The 20,963-nt window shown below is 37.7% G+C and overlaps 1 protein-coding gene across 2 annotated transcripts in view; it reads right to left on the bottom strand.

Moving 5' to 3' along the window:
- igsf21a (immunoglobin superfamily, member 21a) overlaps nucleotides 1-20,963 on the bottom strand; it is a 202,801-nt gene that overhangs the window by 59,341 nt on the left and 122,497 nt on the right. For both annotated transcript variants that reach the window (XM_016489867.1, XM_016489868.1), the window contains exons 3-4: nucleotides 10,143-10,264; nucleotides 154-272 (exon numbers count right to left, since the gene is read on the bottom strand). In XM_016489867.1, the coding sequence (XP_016345353.1) occupies nucleotides 154-272; nucleotides 10,143-10,264 (241 nt within the window). The remainder of the gene's footprint in view (nucleotides 1-153; nucleotides 273-10,142; nucleotides 10,265-20,963) is intronic.

The raw sequence follows: 20,963 nt of genomic DNA, 5'->3' as shown, positions 1-20,963 counted from the left end.
AAGTCCACTAAATTATGGTCCACTTAATCCTGAATATACTGTACAGTTACATCCTCTTGTTTGAAGATGGTTTCAAATTAGTGCATGCTGTTCCACAAGCCTGATGGAGACAAAATACAGAAGGGAACATTTTGGAAGTGCATTTATACTTACACATCACCGTAAGAAAGACGTTCCCTGATGCCAGGACGACCTTCTCCCGTGTCGCTCGGTCATAGATTCCTACATGGCATTCATAAGGTCCGTTGTCTGAGATCCGGACCTCTGGGAGCCTGTGGAAAAAGATTAAAATGAACTGTAAGACGTTTTCAGTGATTCAAAGACTGAATATGATTATGGAGGCTTGCGTCAAGCTCCCATGACAGACATACATCCTGAAACTAGATTCAAACAATTGTTAAACAAATCCAAGCCAAGTTTGCCCATTGTCATGATGCTAGGGTGTTCTGGCAGCTCTTTAGTGACATTCTCAGTGACATTCTGGACTTTAAATATGGTTCTGGTTTCTCCTTCAGTGTAAACTATGACTACTTTTTTAGCACCTTCAAGGTGAAAACCATTTTTTTTTTAAATCCAATTGCTTAGAAACGTAATAGCACATTTCTTCGCAACTCCAAAGGAAAGAATAAAATATACAAAATAATTGTTTTATTATAATACAGACTTCTCCAAAGAGTCAAAGGCTTCATTCTGCATTCTGAGCATGGACTACAATGCAAATCAAAGTGAGATTTTCAGCTGCAGGCAGCAGATCAAGGACAATTGTCCTTCCTGGCCTCCTGTAGAAGAAGAGACTGCAGTGAAGCTGAAGCAACTGGGTGTGCTGTCATAGTAATGTGCCAGGCGAAAGAAAAGAGAGACTACTGCCTAAGAAAACAGTTGTCTGTCTGCTGGCTCAACACATTCCCATAATGCCTCACTCCATCCATCCATTTCTGCTGTCCCTGGAGCCCCACAGAGGGGGGTAGACTGCTGACAATGGCTGATATAGGAATACTCAAATGCTCGACTTTGTGATACATTTTTGTAGCTTTTTCCTATTTCATTCTGTTCCTCTCTTTTTCTTTGCATCTTCTCTCTCAGGTCAACCAATAAAACAAATAGGAGGCTGTATTACTAACTGTACTGGCTGAGTAAAAGTGGCTATTGCTGCAAACCATAAAAATAGATTAGAAAATGTGAGCCAAGTTTCATCTTGGAAACTATAATGATGCCCAATTTTGAGCTCTATGCTACCAAAAAAAAAAAAAAGTATTTTATCTTGCCTTTCATGAAAAACATCCAACAAGTACACTTAATTCAAAAGCAAAATTGCATAAGATAGTATAACTTGTCAAATAGTTCTTCTTTTTTTTTCAAATTAAGTAATGTTTTTGGATATTTCATTTATTATTTTATTTGCAGATAAATTCTACAGTTCAAAAGTTTGGAGTCTGTAAGATTTTTTTCTGTTTGTGAAAAAAGTCTCTTAGGCTCACCAATGCTGCATTTCTTTGATCAAAAATACATTAAAAACAGTAATATTGTGAAATATTATTATAATTATATTCTTATATAATATATTAATATATATTAAATATATTTTAAAATGTCATTTATTATTGTGATGTCAAAGCTGAATTTTCAGCATCATTACTCTAGTCTTCAGTGTCACATGATCCTTCAGAAACCATTTTATTATACTGTTTTGCTGCTCAAGAAATATTTGCTATTATTTGTGTGGAAACTGTGATACATTTTTGATCAAAGTAGTGTGATTTATTTAAAAAAACTTTTGGCCTTTTTTGTTTGCAAATCTTTTGAGTCCTTGTTCCAAATTCTGGACAGCATAATTTCTCAAGTCTCATGAAAAATAATGATAACAACAACAAAAACAATTCCCAGCCTTTTTCTCTTCGCTTCAGTCAAGTGATCCTTTAACAATCTCAACAGCATCTGCATAAGCTCGACACCGGTCGACAATGTCCTGCTGCTCAGCCCCTTTAAAACAAGCAGAAATTGAGTGAAACCAAGCTCATTTATATTGAATGAGGGCAGCGGGTGAGTTCTCAGCACAAGTGCATACGCATTCGTTTCATGTACGCCTCCACCCCTCCTCACCGCGGCTTTCTTTCCCCCCCGCACCTCAGATGGCTCACTTAGGCTTGATGAGTAGAAACACAGGCAGAGTTAATTGCAGTTTGTTCACCATCATGGCGATGGCAACAAAGCAGCGGCTGTAAACAAAACCACTCTGCCATTTCTCTTCACAGATGTCTATAATTTTAACCCCCGTCTATTGGCAGTTTTTAAAGTTTTTTTTTTTTCTTTTTTCTCCCCTTACTTCCAGGGCTGCTTGACATGCACGGACCGTGATGATTGGATGAGAGGTTTGGCTCCAGCTTTGTACATTGGCATTGGTCTCACGTTCCACCCTGCAAGTGTCCTCTCTCTGGATGAGCTTTACTGCCCGGGTCTCTGAATCCCGGCCAGCACATTTCTCGATTCCTGCCTCTCTTACCTCTCCACCTCTCCTTCTTTCTGCCTTTCGACACTTGCTGTCTCTTATTCGCTCATTCTCTCCCCTCTGTTGCATACTTCCTCTTTGGATTGCTGAAATGCCGGCGATGTTGCACAATAGTCTGGCATGCTCTGGTATTCAGTTCTTCAAAATAACCGCAATGGGACTGAAACTCCAGCTTCTTCACATTTTTTCTCACTCTCACCCTCTTTGTATTCTCTCTCTCTCTCTCTCTCTCTCTCTCTCACTGTGCTCTAAAAATGTAGATGGATTGTTAATCAGAGAGTAATAAAAAGCCGATTAGCACTAAATCACACCGAGGCAAGAAGGGATTTGCCTAGCCAGGTCCTGCCACTCTGCAGTGTGGGTAAGTGTGTGTGTGTGTGTGTCTGCAGTGTGTGTAAGTGTGTGTGTGTGTGTGTGTGTGTGTGTGTGTGTGCTGAGAGGGACAGAGCGCTCGCTGTCAGGAATATAACATTCTGTAATTACAGAAATGTGCCATGAATTTCTCAGCTGAGGCCTGTTCTTATTGGCGTTGTGGGCGTATGATGTTAGAATATGTCCGAGGCTGAATTTATGATGTTGGAATATTCACAATAGCTCATGTTTTCATGAGTCATCAAACACATAAGTCATGTGATCTTTCACTCGAACATTCACTTATAGGGCCTTGAACATCAGTTAAAAAACGGTTCACAAACCAATTCCATTCAACGTGGCAATTTATGCATGAATAGATTTGTGAACGATTTACAAAGAAATTAATTATTTGTGTTTCATGAATGAAGCTCGTTGTGACCACAGTAATGGTTGACCAACTTTTCAATAGCTGACGTCAATCTCGGTGTTCATGGTTGCTGAAATCACACTTACACAATTTTAACTGAATTATAAAGCCACTAGGGCTCTTTGCAAACTTTCAAATGGGTAAAACAAAACATTTATTTATTTACTTACTTACTTACTTACTTGCTTACAATTTACATGCCATTAGGGTGCTTCTGCAACATTTTAAAGGGTCTACCAACATGAACAAAAAAACAAACAAAAAAAAAACATACAATATCAATTGAAACACCATATAGGGGCCTCTGATATTTTCAAAGGGCATGCCAAAAAAAAACAAAAAAAACAAACAAAAAAAAAAACCTTTAGCCAAACAAACGTACTCGGTTACTAACGTAACCTCGGTTCCCTGAGATACAGGAACGAGTACTGCATCTTGCTTAAGACGCATATGGGAAAAAGCCTTTTTTCTCCTGAACTGAAGCCTATTTCATTCACGCAGTGAAACTGCACGGCCATTGGTTCGTGCAGAGCTTAAAAAACGAACCAATGGCGACGAAGCCCACCAAAGCCCGCCAGAATGGGCGGGGCATCTGGCTATATAAGCGGGCGCTCGCCACAGGATTCTCAGGTTTACTTCGACTGATGCGACGACTGAGTCGTGCAGCTACATAGCACGGCCAACAACGCAGTACTCGTTCCCGTATCCGCTGAAGGAGAAAAAATCTGAGAATCCTGTGGCGAGCGCCCGCTTATATAGCCAGATGCCCCGCCCATTCTGGCGGGCTTTGGCGGGCTTCGTCGCCATAGGCTCGTGCAGCTCCGCTGCCGTGCCATTGGTTCGTTTTTAAAGCTCTGCACGAACCAATGGCCGTGCAGTTTCACTGCGTGAATGAAATAGGCTTCAGTTCAGGAGAAAAAAGGCTTTTTCCCATATGCGTCTTAAGCAAGACGCAGTACGAGTGAAGTATCGAAAGGGAACCAAAACTTGTCAAATGAAATGTTTAAATGCCACTAGGATGCCTCTGCAAACTTTCAAAGAGCCTACAAGATGAACAAAGCAAAAACAAAACTTTGCGAGATGAATAAAATAAAATAGAAAACATACAATTTAACTTAAAAATGGTACATAAAATAAAAAAAATAAATTCTTAAAAATTCAAAGACAAAAATCAAAATGTTGCACAAAACAGGATTGTAAGGGCATGGATGCAAATATACTCACTGGCAAGGCTGATGATAATCAAATGGCCTGGATGTTGTTTACAAATATCATTTTAGAAAATATACATTTTAATTTAGAAAATGACAAAATTGGCAAATAAATGTACAGTTGCGGTCAAAAGGTTACATACCCCTTTCAGAATCAGCAAAATGTTAATCACTATATTATATTTTATCAAAATAAGAGGGATCATACAAAATGCATGTTATTGTTTATTTAGTACTGACCTGAATAAGAGATTTCACATAAAATGTTTACATATAGTCCACAAGAGAAAATAATAGTTGAATTTATAAAAATGACCCCATTCATTTGATTTTTAATACTGTGTTACCTGAATGATCCACAGCTGTGTTTTTTTGTTTAGTGATAGTTGTTCATGAGTCCCGTATTTGCACTGAACAGTTAAACTGCCTGCTGTTCTTCAGAAAAATCCTTCAGGTCCCACAAATTCTTTGGTTTTCCAGCATTTTTGTGTATTTGAACTTTCCAACAATGACTGTATGATTTTGAGATCCATCTTTTCACACTGAGGACAACTGAGGGACTGATATGCAACTATTACAGAAGGTTCAAATGCTCACTTATGCTCAAGAAGGAAAAACCATGCATTAAGAGCTGGGGGGTGAGATCAGGGTAAATGTAACTTATTTTGTCTTCTGGGAAACATGTTACTATCTTCTGTAGCCTCGGAAGGGCAGTACTAAATGAAAAAATATATTTAGGCAAAATAAGAAAAATGTAGACATCTTCACTCCAGCTCTTAATGCATCGTTTGAACCTTCTGTCACTGTTGCATATGAGCCCCTCGGTTGTCCTCAATGTGAAAAGATGGATCTCAAAATCATCATTCGTGCCTCTACTACACAAGCTTTCATGTGTGCGGTTGTCAGATATTAAGAGTTCAAATTTATGTCGGCGCCTATAGCCTCACGGTTAGTTCAAATCAACAAATCAGAGCTTCTCTGTTAAAAGGATACATTTTCTGCCCGGTGTTTTGCTTAATTTTTCCAGTCTGGCAATCATGCGCACACGCTCACTCTTCATTGCGGAAGTACCAACGATGATCTGAAAACCCCGACAAACAAGTAAGCTGGAGTTTAGCAATCTCCATGTGAGATGTTCAGCTTAAATGAAAGTGTCATTCAGCCAGTCTGTGTTCTGTCATGAGATCTCGACTATTTTGTTTGCGATTGTGGTTGCTGAATAAATGTTGTTTTAATAGAGAAACATTATTGCAATTTGGAATTACTGGAAATACTATTAGGAATAGTATTGTAAAAAGTTTTTATTAATGTAAACAGAGAGAGTGCTTATCTGCAAGTCTTTGATATTAATTTATATATTAAATAGTCTATAATAACCATCTGTATGAGTTCATATTCTGTTGGATTCTGCTTATTGGTGAAAGTGCAATACCTAAAATGTAAAAATAAACTTCTCAAATGACAACAATCATTGCGATTATAATTTTGAGCAAATATTTTTATCAGTTTAACCATTAAACAGAATGACGTAAATAAGTTTTCAATGACTAAAACTAGACTAAAATGCTCAAACATTTCGTCGACTAAAAATTGACTAAACAAAAACAGGACATGGTTGATTAAATATGATAATAACTAAAAAGTACATTTGACACAGGACTAAGACTAATTTAAAAGACTAAGACTAAATTAAAATGGCTGGCAAAATGAACCCTACCTCAAATCCCACATTTGAAAATGAAACGCTCATAAATCAGTGCAATTGGCATGAACACAAGCCATCTTGCTCACCTTCTCGACAAGATATATAACAGTCAGTGCTGCTCCACTACACAGTGTCCTCACTTCCAGACTAAAAAGAGACATCACATGCTTCAGTGGCACACAGCATATTTCATCTCTCTCTTTTAACACTGTTGTTGCGTTTTGGTGAAGAGGCATGAAAAAAATCTGATAGATGTGCGTGATAATCAGGGGCTTTTATTGAAGAACGGGCTTCTCCTGAAGGGCCCTGGAGGGCCCAGTGGGCGTAAGTGCTTTTGTTTCAGAGTATAAAGCTGAATGTTTTGCCAAGAGCAGTTGGGTCTCATAGGAACAGGTAGAGAACTGAGGTGTCCATGGTAATGAGAGAAGAGGGCCAGGTCGGAGTGCAAGGGGAGGGTCCTGCGGACCGGTTTGAGATTTGATTGCCAGCTCAAACTTTCCATCATAATACACTGGCAGCTCTGTGACAAGGAGAAGCTAGTGAAGAACAAGAAAAAACCTAACATTATGACTTATATTAAATATTAAAATGGAACAGAATTAATTTTTCAAACACCTTCAACAACGTAGCCTCCTTAAGGGGGGTTGTGAGGGGAAAGTTTAGAAAAGACACAGAATTTCAATCTGCGCTGTAATAATGTCTCATTTGACACCTTGTGTGGTGTTGAGTTTTCAGGGAATTCAAACTGTCATGTAAGACTGTGATGGGACTGGCAAATCCTGTGCTGTTCAAAATGGAAAAAACAAAAGCTTTTTTATTATTCCTCAATACTCCAAGAGACGAGATGCGTACTTCTGAGCAGCATGCAAGCAGACGAAGCGGTAATGTGAAAACAAGCAAACTTCTGTGGCCCAAAGCTAGAGGCAGACATGTCTATCTCTCTGTTTTCGATTTCTAGAAAGACCCTTACTGGTGCATTTATTTACAGACGAAATGCTGAGAACTGAATTTGAGTGGCAAGGCCTACTGGTGTGGCTTCTTGCCACTCTGGAATGAAAATGAGAGATAATACCTGTGAAATATCCTGTCTGGGCACTCTGGATCTCCCGCAGAATGCCGTGTCAGAGGCTACAGGGGAAAGGATATGTGAAGTGTGCACGTTTGTGTTTTTGTCAGTACCTATCTATCTATCTATCTATCTATCTATCTATCTATCTAGAAAGACCCTTACTGGTGCATTTATTTACAGACGAAATGCTGAGAACTGAATTTGAGTGGCAAGGCCTACTGGTGTGGCTTCTTGCCACTCTGGAATGAAAATGAGAGATAATACCTGTGAAATATCCTGTCTGGGCACTCTGGATCTCCCGCAGAATGCCGTGTCAGAGGCTACAGGGGAAAGGATATGTGAAGTGTGCACGTTTGTGTTTTTGTCAGTACCTATCTATCTATCTATCTATCTATCTATCTATCTATCTATATCTATCTATCTATCTATCTATCTATCTATCTATCTATCTATCTATCTATCTATCTATCTATATGTCCATCCTTCCATTTCTATATCCATTTGTATGTCTATCCATCTATCTTATTGTTTTTCTATCTATCTGTATGTCTGCTTAGCAGGGCAACTGAGTTTACTTGGATTTTCACTGTGAAAACTTTACATGTAGAGTTAGGTTAGTTGCATACTGTAAGTGCATCTGAACTATAAATATTTTAGTAGATATTTGTACTTGAAAACAAATCACTGTTTATGGAAATTATTTTTTATTTCAGTGTATTTCACTATGCGTGTGCGCATTTATACTTAGGCGACTGCACATGGAGTTTGATGGTCTCTGCAGTTGCCATCTTCCTTCCCGAGCATTATGTGAGACTGCGAGGTCAATACAGGTGATCCCTACTGCTGCTTATAGTGTGACAGTCAATTTACTTCCTGCTGGGTAGGAGTGTTTGTTTCCGTGCGTGTGTACACATCATACACTGTCCCACTTTCCAAGCAAAGCAAGGAGGTATTGTAGCCTGTTGCCTGAAAAACTCTGCTTGACTTGATGCACATGAGCACATATCTGCGATGTAGAAAATGCAGCTATCCTTCATCTAATAGTTTGTACCAGCTTTTGGTTTGACAAGACACTTGTATGTTTTGGTGAGGAGCAGAGCAGATATGAGAAAGTATTTCTGGGGCTTGCTTTTGCTTTTCCACCTGAAGTTGAGCCTCAGGTATCAAGGATGACTTGGGAAACACGTCTGTTCCACAGCGGGCCTGTGAAACACTACAGCAGATGTTCAGAAAGGGAAGGCTAAAGATGAAGCTTACTGAATGGGGAGCACTGCAACTGAGGGTCCAAAAGAAAAGCTTGGCTTGGGGCTCAGTGGGTGAAAATACCAAAAAGTACTGGATACTGAGGCAAAGTTTCTTAATCAGGTCATATTTTACTTAAAGAGTCTAACTTTTTTAGGCCTTTGAGGGGCCAATATACACAGGACACAGAACCACTAGATTTAAGAGCACAACAGAATTAAACAGAAGGTTCATTAGCATATATGCTAATGAACAACTCAATAAACCTGATATTCTAATCCCGCCACACATTGGTCTGATTGGTCGACTGTTATAAATTATACTGATGTGCTGAACTGGGTGTCAAACATTGATTTAATTTTAACGTTTTAGAAATGCAACGCTAATGACGCAAGACTGAAAAAACAGTGAAGGATCGACAAAGATGCCCTTCTGATGCACACATAAGAAAGTTAATGCAGAAGGAACCCAAGGCATTTCTCTATATAGTAATGTAGATAAGCAATAGGAAATGAACACAGTCAGAAATGTTGCAAGCCAGGCAAGTTGCAAGTCTTACTGTCCACATTATTATTACAGTCCAATGTGCTATGAACAACATTTGGCATTTCTAGAGATCATATGTGACCCTGGACCACAAAACCAGTCGTAAAGCCGCGGTCACACTAGACTTTGAGCATGCGAAATTTGTTCGGGCGGTGCTGCGAAAAGGGGCGGGAGCAGGATATGACATCACGTGCCAAAATATCCTCACTAGTCATAATTCTTTTCTATTTAAGTTATTACAATCAGTCACAAGTATAGTTAATCAAGTACACACACACACACATACAAATCTCACGTAATAAAAAAATCACATAAAATTACGTTTCACTGTTGAAATGTACCATCCGCTCCTGTTTCCCTTGCCACCGCAAACCAAGCCGCTTTTCTTTTTATGTGATTTTTGTAATTTGTAAAGTTGTGTTGTATAAAACAGGATGATGCAAGTCATGCGACATTGCTAAAATTCCTCTATTTCTGTACCGAGAGGTCACTTTGTGACGTATTGATCTTCTATTGGTCTCACGCATTCACGTGATGTGAATTCGCAGGTCAGAGTTCACCAAACTTGAACTTTGCTACACAGCGAAATATCTTCGCACGGGCTTGCGTTTCCGGTCTGACGCATTCGCATGCTTATGAATGTCAATGGAACGAAAAGTCTAGTGTGACTGCGGCTTTAAGTTGCACGGCGGGCCAATTTTCAATTTCAATTATCATTTTCTTTTATGCCAAAAATCATTACGATATTAAGCAAAGATCACGTTCCATGAAGATATTTTGTAAATTTCCTACCGTAAATATATCAAAACTTAATTTTTGATTAGTAATATGCATTGCTAAGGACTTCATTTAGATAACTTTAAAGGCAATTTTCTCAATATTTAGATTAGTTTCAAATAGTCGTGTCTCGGCCAAATATTGTCCTATCCTAACCAACCATACATCAATGAAAGCTTATTTATTGATATGTATAAATCTCAATTTGAAAAAAAATTACCCTTATGACTGGTTTTGTGGTCCAGTGTCACATATTACATGAATATTCTATTTTGTGACATCATATAACAACTAACGGCTCTTACCGGACCGTCGATTGATATACCAGGTCTTCCCGTCTCCGGTAATCCTCCATATGGGAGTAATTGGTATTGAACATAGCATCGTACGTAAAAATCTTCTGCTTAATAGTGCCTCCATCTGTAACCTGTTGAGAAATAAGAATAAAACATTAATAAAAAAGATGTGTCTTATAATTAAGTGGATACTCCATAGACCCCTATACATAAATAATGAGATGAGACAGTACAAGAGCTCGATGCCCACAGGCAAAGTTAGTGCTCACACTTTAAAATGAATCCATTGAGCTGGTTAGAGATATTATTGGTATATTATTTAAGAGCTCGTGAAGAGATTAATTTAAATGAGCTCTCGGAAACCTGCCGAGCATGGTGAAATCAGCGAGACACTTACATACGTGGCATTAGGAATTTAGTGCACTATAAGGCAGCGATCTAATGATGACTGACGTTTTTGCTGTATTTTGTTGGTCTGCGGCACAGGAAAGGTAATGAAATGTGAAGAGATATTGCAGAGGTGAGGGATATTTGCGGCACCATTGGCTCATTTCGCGTCTTTTTCCCCTCCCTGACGTTCTTGGCAAATGATGGAGAGCGGCTCTTTTTGCGCTAATATCCACAGGGGAGAGAAAGTCGCTTAGCATTTGAATGACTGTGATTTCTCTTCAGAGCACAGAAAGAAGAGGGAGAAAGAGGAGTGGCAGATTTTAATGGAAGTGTTAATGGCTGCTTTTGAAGCGGGGGAATTGTTGGCAGGACAGGTGTCTTTCTTTCGGCGAACACTTGAGATGCTATCTACGGCCTCTTAATCTGCTCCCCCGGCACTGTAAATCAGTCCTAGGTGGATTTGCGATTGGTTTTCCTCTGTGCGGGGAACAACAGTGCCACGAGGACAATGTTAAATTGGTTTGATTTGAACAAACAATTCACACTGCCCTCACAAATGAGTGTAGGTAGGCCACAATAACCTCTATTCCTCTAGAGATTCACACTGAATGCCTGCAGCCACTACAACACACAATGATTCATAATTGCTCAAATTCTCGTTAGAAAGGATTATGGGGACAATGAATACAGGGGATAAACAATTCAAGCGTATAGCATAATGTTTACATAATGCATATCTGAAAACGCACAATAACAGTGAGCTATTCCAGAGCAATTCCAACATGATTTGATATATTTTAATACACCTGGAACGAGTCCATTTAAATGTGAAAGTGTGTGGGTTAAGAATATTTGTGAGCTCTTCCATCTCTTTACGGTTACATTTGGAGGTCTGATTCCACTTCTATACCTTAGAGTTGCAACTTTATTTCTTGTAAAGCAGATACAGTGTACGTTTATACATATTTATGTACCATAAAATTATTTAAAAAAATCAGTAATATAAATACGCAACCTTCCAAAAATATATCGACCATAAGTATATTATTTTAGGCAGAAATATGATGACTATGATATGATGTATGATGAAAATACTTCTACAGAGAGACATGTAGGTGTGTCTGAGAAACAGATCAGCAAAATGCTCATTTTGTCAACCCAAGGAATGCTTTGGCATTGCACTTTGAGCACAACGACCAACGACGAATGCAAGGGTCCCGCTACATTTGGCTACAGGTTTACAGGGAAGTGGGGACATTGAAAGGTCAGTCACTAAAAGCAAACCTGCGTTTGATAGTTGTGTTTTCCCCTCAGGTTGATCCTAGTCGCTTTTGTAGTTGACTCCAATAATGCTTAAAACATGCTTTAAAAGGTGAAACGCAACATCGTTTCTGTCTGACATGTCTTGCAAAACATAAAGTGTTCCCAGTAGCTGAATACAGATTCCTTTGGTGGATTCAGCTCTTGACTCAAGCATTGTTATGAACAGCCTGAGATGGGTCTACCTGCAGTTAGACTTGTGCCGGTATTTGGTAATGCGATATATCACTGTGTACAACTTGTAGCTTTATACATTTTTTCTGTATTGCTTTATTGCATTTAAATGTTCAGTTATTTTTGTTATAAGAAAAAAGTTATTAAACCTGTTATACTGTATTATGACAGCACGTTTTTAAAACTAAATTTAAATACCGTGATAATACCATACACCGTGATAAAAGCATTAGCAATTAATCGCAACATGAAAATTTGATACCGGCATATCCCTACCTGCAGTGCATTTCTTTCAATGTAATGCAGCAACCATTCAAAAGATTTATGAAAAACTGCATTCTGCCCTTTAATGTACAACCATAACGTGAAATCACCTGTATCTTGTTTCATAAATCACAATGAACTGCATTAGTGAAGCACAGAAGAAAAAAGCGAATGAGAAAATCGAACATACTGAATGAGTGCTTTTTTTTTTTACCTAAAACTTATTTTTACCCTTTATGGAGACTCTGAAGAAAAATAAAAATCTATAATTGTGGAGAGACACAAGGTGAAGGGTTTGCTCTGTTTACATGCATTATAAAATGAAAGGGTGTTTGTGTTTATTCAAGCACGTATGAACATATTCGATAAGCAGCGAGTGTATGCTAAAAACAGCAAGCACATGATGAGTGGGAGAGGCAGAGTAAAGGTTCTGACATTCTCTCTGATAAATAGAAACGCAAAATGGGCCTTTCGAAAAAACAGACACTGTCACCCACTTTGTCATCATGACAAGAGAAGAGGACAGTAATGAGAACATCAAGAGCATGGTGGGAAACAAAAGGTGCCATTGTTCAATGGAATAGCATAAATGAAAAAAAATGAATAGCATGATGGGAATTCACATCTCATATAGTAGATGTTTGATAGGACATCAAGACCCTTTCAGATCAGTTTCCTGTCGTCTTTTTTTGTTCATTCTTAACTTCAAAATATATTTGAAATAAGTTGCATACAATAAATTATGCATGACAATGTACAAATATACAGTTATCCAAATTGAAAACATACTGTATATGTTTCTTTTTAAATTACTTCACTTTTTCTTCCCAAAAGTTTTCCAAATGTTTGATGTAGGTGTATCCACACTAATAAATAGAAATAGCTTTAAAATATATAAAGTAGTGCTTTATTTCAGAACAGTATATGATTTAAACAATTTAACAATTTTTTACTCTGCTCTGAAATTATTATTTTGAATATTTTGATTAAAATCCCCACAAAATGCTGATAGTAGATTTATTTCAGGAAACAAATATTTAAAAGTATTAAAAATGCATTTTCCTAATACAGCTATACTTTTAACGATTTAAAATATACACACATACTAGTCTCTCTCTCGCTTTCTTTACAAGTGTATAAAGACTTCTTTTAGGCCATTCATCTTAAAATTAATCAAAACTAATAATTTTTTGGAAATGTATGGAATAAATTCAATTGGTTTGTTCAACACTGTTGAAGACAACCATGCATATATGGCAGGAAATGAGAGAAATGTAGCTGGTTCGCCTCCATGGCATGCTCATACATGTGGGCCTAATGAATTCACCTCGTAATCAAAATGGACCTGAACTCCCATGCAAAAGGACATCCATCATTCATGACTGTCCGCCCTGTTGTCTTGACGACTACCTCTGCTATGAGAATGTGGAAGGAGACAGGCAGACAACAGGAAACCAGATAAATGTGCTTTTATTGAGCAAAAAGGCCACATGGGGGGAAACGTACATCCAGCTCGAGGTAGTTTATTGAATCTGTTCCACACATTACCGCAGAGACACGGAAGTACAGCAGTGGCCGTATACCATCTGGAGAGGAGGAAGAGAATCTGGGTGGGCGAGAACAATCTCCTCCTTCTAAGTCTGTCTGTGTACCCACAATAAACTCAGTAGGATACCTTGGATATATGCTCATAGGTCACTGTGTGATTCATTTGATTTTATTATTTTCTTTAACTTTTTTTTTCCATTTTAATTTTTCTAGATTACTTTTTTTCTGTTTTAATTTTAATAATTAAAAATAAAATCTTTAGAAAAACTGTGTTTCTGTTTTAATTTTCTGGATTTATGATTTAATACAAAATTATTATCAAAAACGGTGGTAATCAAATAAAGGCATAAACATTAACAATTTAATTAATCTTTCAAATGATATTAAATGAAAATTTAACAATTCATTTTATTTTTAACAAACACATTTCTACAGGTTTACTGATATAATAAAAACATGGAAGAAATCTTTCATTCTGCTGTACAAAAGTAATATATTTCTGTCACAATTTCTTCAAGCTAAACCAAACTTTAATTTTGACAGGCTGTCGTTAAGACCTTTGACGACGATAGATTTATCAAATGAAATGCTGATTTTCCACATCACAGAAATCATAGTGTCACGCTAAATTCACGCTCTAACCAGCCTCAGACAGCATATATCTAGTCATATTAATTTTATGACAGACATGCCTGCGCTTTAATCAGTCAACTTTGATCAGTGCCACGTTACAGAAGGGTGCAGCCAAGCAGGCAAACAGGATCAAGAGGGGTTGGAGAAGGGTGCAACCTACAAGGGTATGAGCTGCTGAGGCTGAGGATCCCTACAGAGTGTAAACAATGCACGCCGTCTGCTGCAGTTCCACATGGAGGCCCTGGCCTTCAAAAATGTACTTAGACTTCAAATATGTGTTTTTTTAATAAAGATAACGTCTTTTTGAAAATTTACTTCAATGTTTGTGGAGATGTGAGCTACAGGGCGTCACTGGCCGTTCAATGCTCATGAACCCGCCGAGAGAAGCCTTACCTCAACCAGATTTTCTGGAATTTGCCGCTGGCTCTGATGTCTCTATAGTGGTTAAATATGAAAATATTATATGCCCCAAAACTTTCAGAAAGTAAGTTAAATATTTCTGCAATTCTTTGTATATGTTAACATTCAACAAAGCATCTTGTTTTCCATCTGTGTTGTTTTTAGGTATTATGCACCATGTACTGCTGAAAAAGAGGTGTTCATTTATTATTAATTGCAGTAAATTAACATGTTAAATTAACTCTCATGTAAATGTAAATCTAGAGAGGCTGACTCATTAAAGCGTGATGTTCTACTAGAGCATCTCTGCAGGCTCCTGTTAAACATTGGTGACTGGATGGCGGTGGAACTCGAGTTTAATAAGATTTATTGCAGTTCTTAGTATGAGCTGACACATTGTTGAAACGCAAACAAAAAAGATGTGAACGGCGCATTGTGCTGATCAGAGTTTTATAGAACAGCTCATCTGCATGGCAATTGGTTTAATATTGTGCTCCCACAATGGGAACAATGGGCGCTCTGAAAGGGACACGAAACAGGGCCGCTGTACTACTGGGAGTGTGGCTGTTTCCTCAACACCAGGGGCTCTTCATTCTAAACAACACAAAAATCTAATTCAACGCTGCGCCGTAATAACTGTAACTAAATCACAGCCTCCGGTGTTTCTCCAGTAGGTCCCTATGATATTTCCACGACGTCTCCACAGGACGCAGCTGTGAGCTTAAACTGCTCTACCTGCTCACCTGGGAACCCGTGGTGAGCCGAGGTCCCCGCTGTGCCGAGTACAGTGAGAGGCGTGCTGAATGAATTTCACGCTGCACATGTCAGATGCCTCCTCCCTCCCGGCTATGACACTGAAAGGGATCTGCCTCTCTGCAGGGCTTTCACAGATGCCATGGGAAGGGTTATCCAGTTAAACACAGACACAAAACCATCCCACCTCATGTGGCTGATAGGTGCCATTATAAACCGCGTCTTCAAGGTGCAGAGCTGTCATGTGCATGTCTTGCATAAGAATATTTGTGACAGGCTCAGTGCATTTTGTGTGTCATAACAAATAAAACTACAGTAATGAGGCGCATAAGCAGTCAAAAGTACACGTTTCATATATTTTTATATCTATTCAGGGCGCCCACCTTGTTAACACTTGTCAAACGGGCCACCTTATAACTTGATATCTGCCTAAGGTAAAACCCAAAACCGTAACGAGGAACTAATGTGTATGCATGAAAAAGGAAAAAAAAACAAGATGGCCATTGGGGTGATAAATATTCCTCTGCCCCAATGTGAGTGTCCTAGGCATTAGGCATGCTGTCACTCATTTCCATTCCAAGACCACCAGGGAGGACAGAGCAGTGATTGGATGAGGCATTCTCTGGCAGATTGGAACTCTGGGATCTAAACTCATGCTGCCAGACATGTTCTAGCTCCAGTTGAGCCCAAATCAGGGCAGATGAGAACATCTGAACTGTTCCGGTTTCACAAGGTCGAGCCAAAGGCCAGATAGTTGCCAAAAAAAGTATTCAGACACTTAAGCCATGCTTAAAAATGTATGAATGTCAATGCATTAGAAGACAAAATATCAACCCAAGTGGCACTTATTTGAAAGGAAGACAGCTTTCAGCCACTTAAAATGACTCTGGGACAAGTTGGTGAAAAGTAATGGCAAAAATGTCTCAGAAAAGCTTTTTTTTTTTTTCCCATAATTTTTTGCTTGTTTAGATTTGCCACTTGGTGTGATATTGAGTATAAAATGTAATAAATTGTAATTTTATGATGTTTATTTTGGACTGTTTAGCCTTTAATTTTAATGCTAATCATTTTTTATTGTTTATAATAAAAGTAAAAACTATAATATATCAGGAGAGTCAGAAGAGGTGATTGGGGGCATTTTGCTTGTGCACTTAATGTGATGTGCATCTAATGCAATGAAATCTGTATATATATATATATATATATATATATATATATATTGGCCTTTTATTTTAATAGTAATTGAAGGGGGTCTGAATACTTTCCGTACCCACTGTATATATATATATATATATATATATAATATCAACATTTCAAAGCAAAATATTTAAAATGTTTACAGTTTTAAAAAGATAACAATTTTTTCATATAAAAATGTGCCTGATAATTCAACCAAGGCATCAGTAAACTATTACTATTTATGCTTCTGTCACCTCTCTACTGGAACCATTCCTCACTTGAAAAAGCTTCCACATAACTGATAGTCTTTGGTTTTCGTGTTTCCACTGCTTTTTTTCTACTCCCACTGACAATGTTTAATAATATTTAAATCTGAAGACTGTACATGTCACTCAAGAACATTCTACGAAAGACCCCTGAACAAAGCTTCAGTAGATTTGGATGTATTCTTTGGGATGGTTGCCCTGCTGGAAAGTCCTGTGTTCATCAGCTTCAGTCTCTGCACCGATGACATCACAATCTTCACATTACTCAATAAAACAACTTCTCTATAGCTTTTGTTGGAACTCTTTTCACTAGGCCATATTTGCTACTGAACCTTAGCACACAAATTGGCTAAACAAATGAGAAATATGTAAGACACATAAAAAAGTAGAAATTATACAATTTAAATACAACATGAAGTGCATCTTAAATGCCCAGATACTTTTTTGTCAACACAAAAGCGGTCACAGAAAAAGTAATGTGAGACTTTTTGTCTTCTAAGGAGCAGAAAAATAAATAAGAAGTGTAAATTTAATAGAGAGAACATCCACGCTGATTATAATGCTGGGGATGTGCTGTCTGGGGCATACATTAACCTACTGCTTAAGGACAATGAAGACCAAGGGGAAGGCTAAAAGAGGCTGGCTTGTTCTGCCAGAAGGACATCAGGCATGAGGTCCAATTTCCCACAAACCAGGGAAGGCAGGAAGCATTCCCTGGCCTCATGTTAATAGTAATTGGGGACTTCCTTACAGAGACTTTTATTCATTTCCTGTCAACTTAAGTGCCACAGGGCTTGTGCCACTAGAACACTGCATCTCTAGGAAAACTCAACTATACGCACCAAAAAACAAACACACTCATCTAGTCCCCCACCCATATCCACCTACACACTTAAAAAAAAAAAAAAAAAAAAAAAAAAAACATGTTATATAAGTTTTAATCAATGAGGAGGCAAAAACATGTTATGTAAGCATCACACTGCAGTAGGAAAACAAAGATTTGACTGAAGGACAAGGTGACAATGGACTACAAAAAGAGGACACAGAGAGAGCTCTGGGAGAGATCACCCGTAATCCTTTGGGCCAGAGAGAGCAAGCATGGGTTATCTGAGGACATGAATCCAGATTTCCAGAAAATACAAAACTTGACCTTTAACTGTACTGTATATGTATGCACACTTTCCATCAAAGAAGGAGATAAGGAATTGGAAATAAGGGATTTTCTACAATCACATTATTTCTCAAAATAATAAAATAAAATAAAATAAATATTATTATTATATTTTTAGTTTTATTTTGGGGCTTGGGAGAGCATACAAACGCATTGCGTCCATGCTGTCAGGACAATAATTATTCAGTTGATCTGTCATTTGAATATATCATTTTATCCTCCTGCAGATGCGAACAGGCAGGGGTGGGAGCGAGCGCCAGCAGACAGATGGTCCAGAAGACATTATGGTCCACAGCAGATCCTGTGTGTCTGCATATGTTCGGAGCGTTGCAGAAGAGACTGTGTCTTTGCTCTACACCTGCCCCTCTGGACAGGACTCTCACCATCTGGATCTGGTGGTGACATGGCTAAAGAAGAGATCACGTGAATCATGCAAAGCTAGCATAAGCATTACAATATTAACTTTAAAAATGTCAGTCTCAGCTGAAAATACTGCACTGCTTTTAGCGAGAATAGTGTATAATACTGCATATAATAGCAATAGCAATGTTCACGTGAGACTGGCAGAGACTGACGCGGAAGAGAAGAAATTGTTGAATAAAGTTATTTTTGTTTTCTTTGCGCACAAAAAGTATTTTTGTGGCTTCATAAAATTACGGTTGAACCACTGATATCAAACGGACCATTTTATCGATGTCCTTGCTACCTTTCTGGCCCTTGAATGTGGTAGTTAATTTACATCACTGTTTATGCAGGGTCAGAAAGCTCTCAGATTTCATCAAAAATATCTTAATTTGTGTTCTGAAGATGAACGAAGGTCTCACGGGTTTGTATCAACATTAGGGTGAGTAATTAATAACAGAATTTTCATTCTGGGGTGATTTATCCCTTTAAATAAGTCATTAATATACATTGCAAGCGACATTTGATGTTGACTTGAAAACAAAAAGCTCTTCTTGTTTCTCTATCTAGTGTGCCTATTCTACTTTATTTGTACACATATATCTTGTTTCAACTACATTGTAATGTTAACACACAGGAACAAGCATATTTTTGTGTTTAACATCTCTCTTGACACTCTAAAACAGTCCTGTAATGTTATGTTTGAGAAAAGACAGAAGCAATTTCACCATGAACTTCCTGTGTAACATTCCAGTTTTTGGTTCCACCTAGGCATCGTTCAGAGACGGGCTTATCAGTAATCCAGAGGAGGGATTTGGCCTTTATTTTCTGATGACGAGGTGTCAGGCAGGTTACCAAGGATTAACATACATATTTGAAGTAATCATTTCTCCCTTTTCCTGCACAGCGACAAATAAATAAATAAATAAAAAGAGTTTATCCTGAGATGAAGCCTTCAATATTCATCACAAAATATTATAAATATTAAATATTCATCAATCTCGCATACTGAGCAATGAGGCTTATTTTATACTTCTCTTAATACCAAGCGCAGTGTGATATTACTTATTTACTTACTTGACAAACCTCACAGACGGAACAGACGGTGGCCCATTACAAATCATTTAGGTGTGCAGTGTGACTTTATCTCCACCAACTGAACTGCACTTGACACAGTTAATTATGGAACAAAAACCTTCATTCAATATTAAATCTATTCCTTGTCTTTTGATGCAAGTTTTCCGCCATGTGTCAAATCTGGTTTTCCAGCCTTTTTCTGTTTGTCATGTGGTACTGACATCGATGTGCTAGCTGGATCGTAATGCGTTGTGGCAGCTGAAGGGAGGCTTCAAAGGGAACTTCTAAAATGGAGTGTAAGAGGGAAGCTTTGAAAGATAAACCAAAAACGTCATCTGTACTCAACGAGTGTGTGAAAAAGATTCCGTTGTGAACGGCTTCCATAAGATTTCTCATTGCAAAAGAGGGCACACGGTGTCATGTTGAATTTGATCAAAACTTTTTTAAGGATGCAGCCTTGGCCAGAACTCAATGTGACACTCTAATAGGTGCTAATTTTACCAGTCAAATTTACTCTTGATTCATAAACTAATACTGTATGCTACTAAACACATTCCTTTAGTTAAAAGGTTGAATATTGTATAATTAAAAATGAAATTAAAACAAAGGCATTTGGCCTTAAAGTATTGCTCAATTAAATGATCCGATATCCTTTACCTCATGATTTTTAGATATAATAGATTAATAGCCTGCTGATTCAATGCAGAGAGGCAGGCCTGTAATTAAAATTAGCGGTACAATTTCCTTTTATTTCTCTAGGCCTACCTTTGTGTTCATGTTCGATTCTAAAGAGCTTATTACAGTTATACAGCCAAGAACCATTAGTGGTTTCCTCTTTTTCTTGTCAATATCATATTTAGAATAATATTAGCAACATAATAGACTACAGTGGCTCTATTAGGCTGCTTTTACTTAGCATGTTGTAAAGACTAAATATTTTAATACATGTCCATTCTTGTTATATTCACTGTAAACATGCTGTAACTGACTGTGTTTATATTAAATCAAGATAAAGAAAAAAAAATGTAAATGTACCTCTGTTCTCTAAGGGGGTCAACACCTTCAAAACATTTAATAAATGAAAAGAAAAATATTTTTACTATATACAGGTATATATATATATATATATATATATATATATTTTATATATATTTACATAAATATATATATATATTTTGACCAAGATGGCTTTTAGAAGCTTTTGCATTGGAGCTCTTCATATATATATATATATATATATATAAAGAGCACGCA

The sequence above is a fragment of the Sinocyclocheilus anshuiensis genome, unplaced genomic scaffold (genome assembly GCF_001515605.1).
Source record: "Sinocyclocheilus anshuiensis isolate Anshui unplaced genomic scaffold, SAMN03320099.WGS_v1.1 scaffold1154, whole genome shotgun sequence".
Taxonomy (NCBI): Eukaryota; Metazoa; Chordata; class Actinopteri; order Cypriniformes; family Cyprinidae; genus Sinocyclocheilus; species Sinocyclocheilus anshuiensis.
This window is presented reverse-complemented; position numbering and strand designations above follow the sequence as displayed.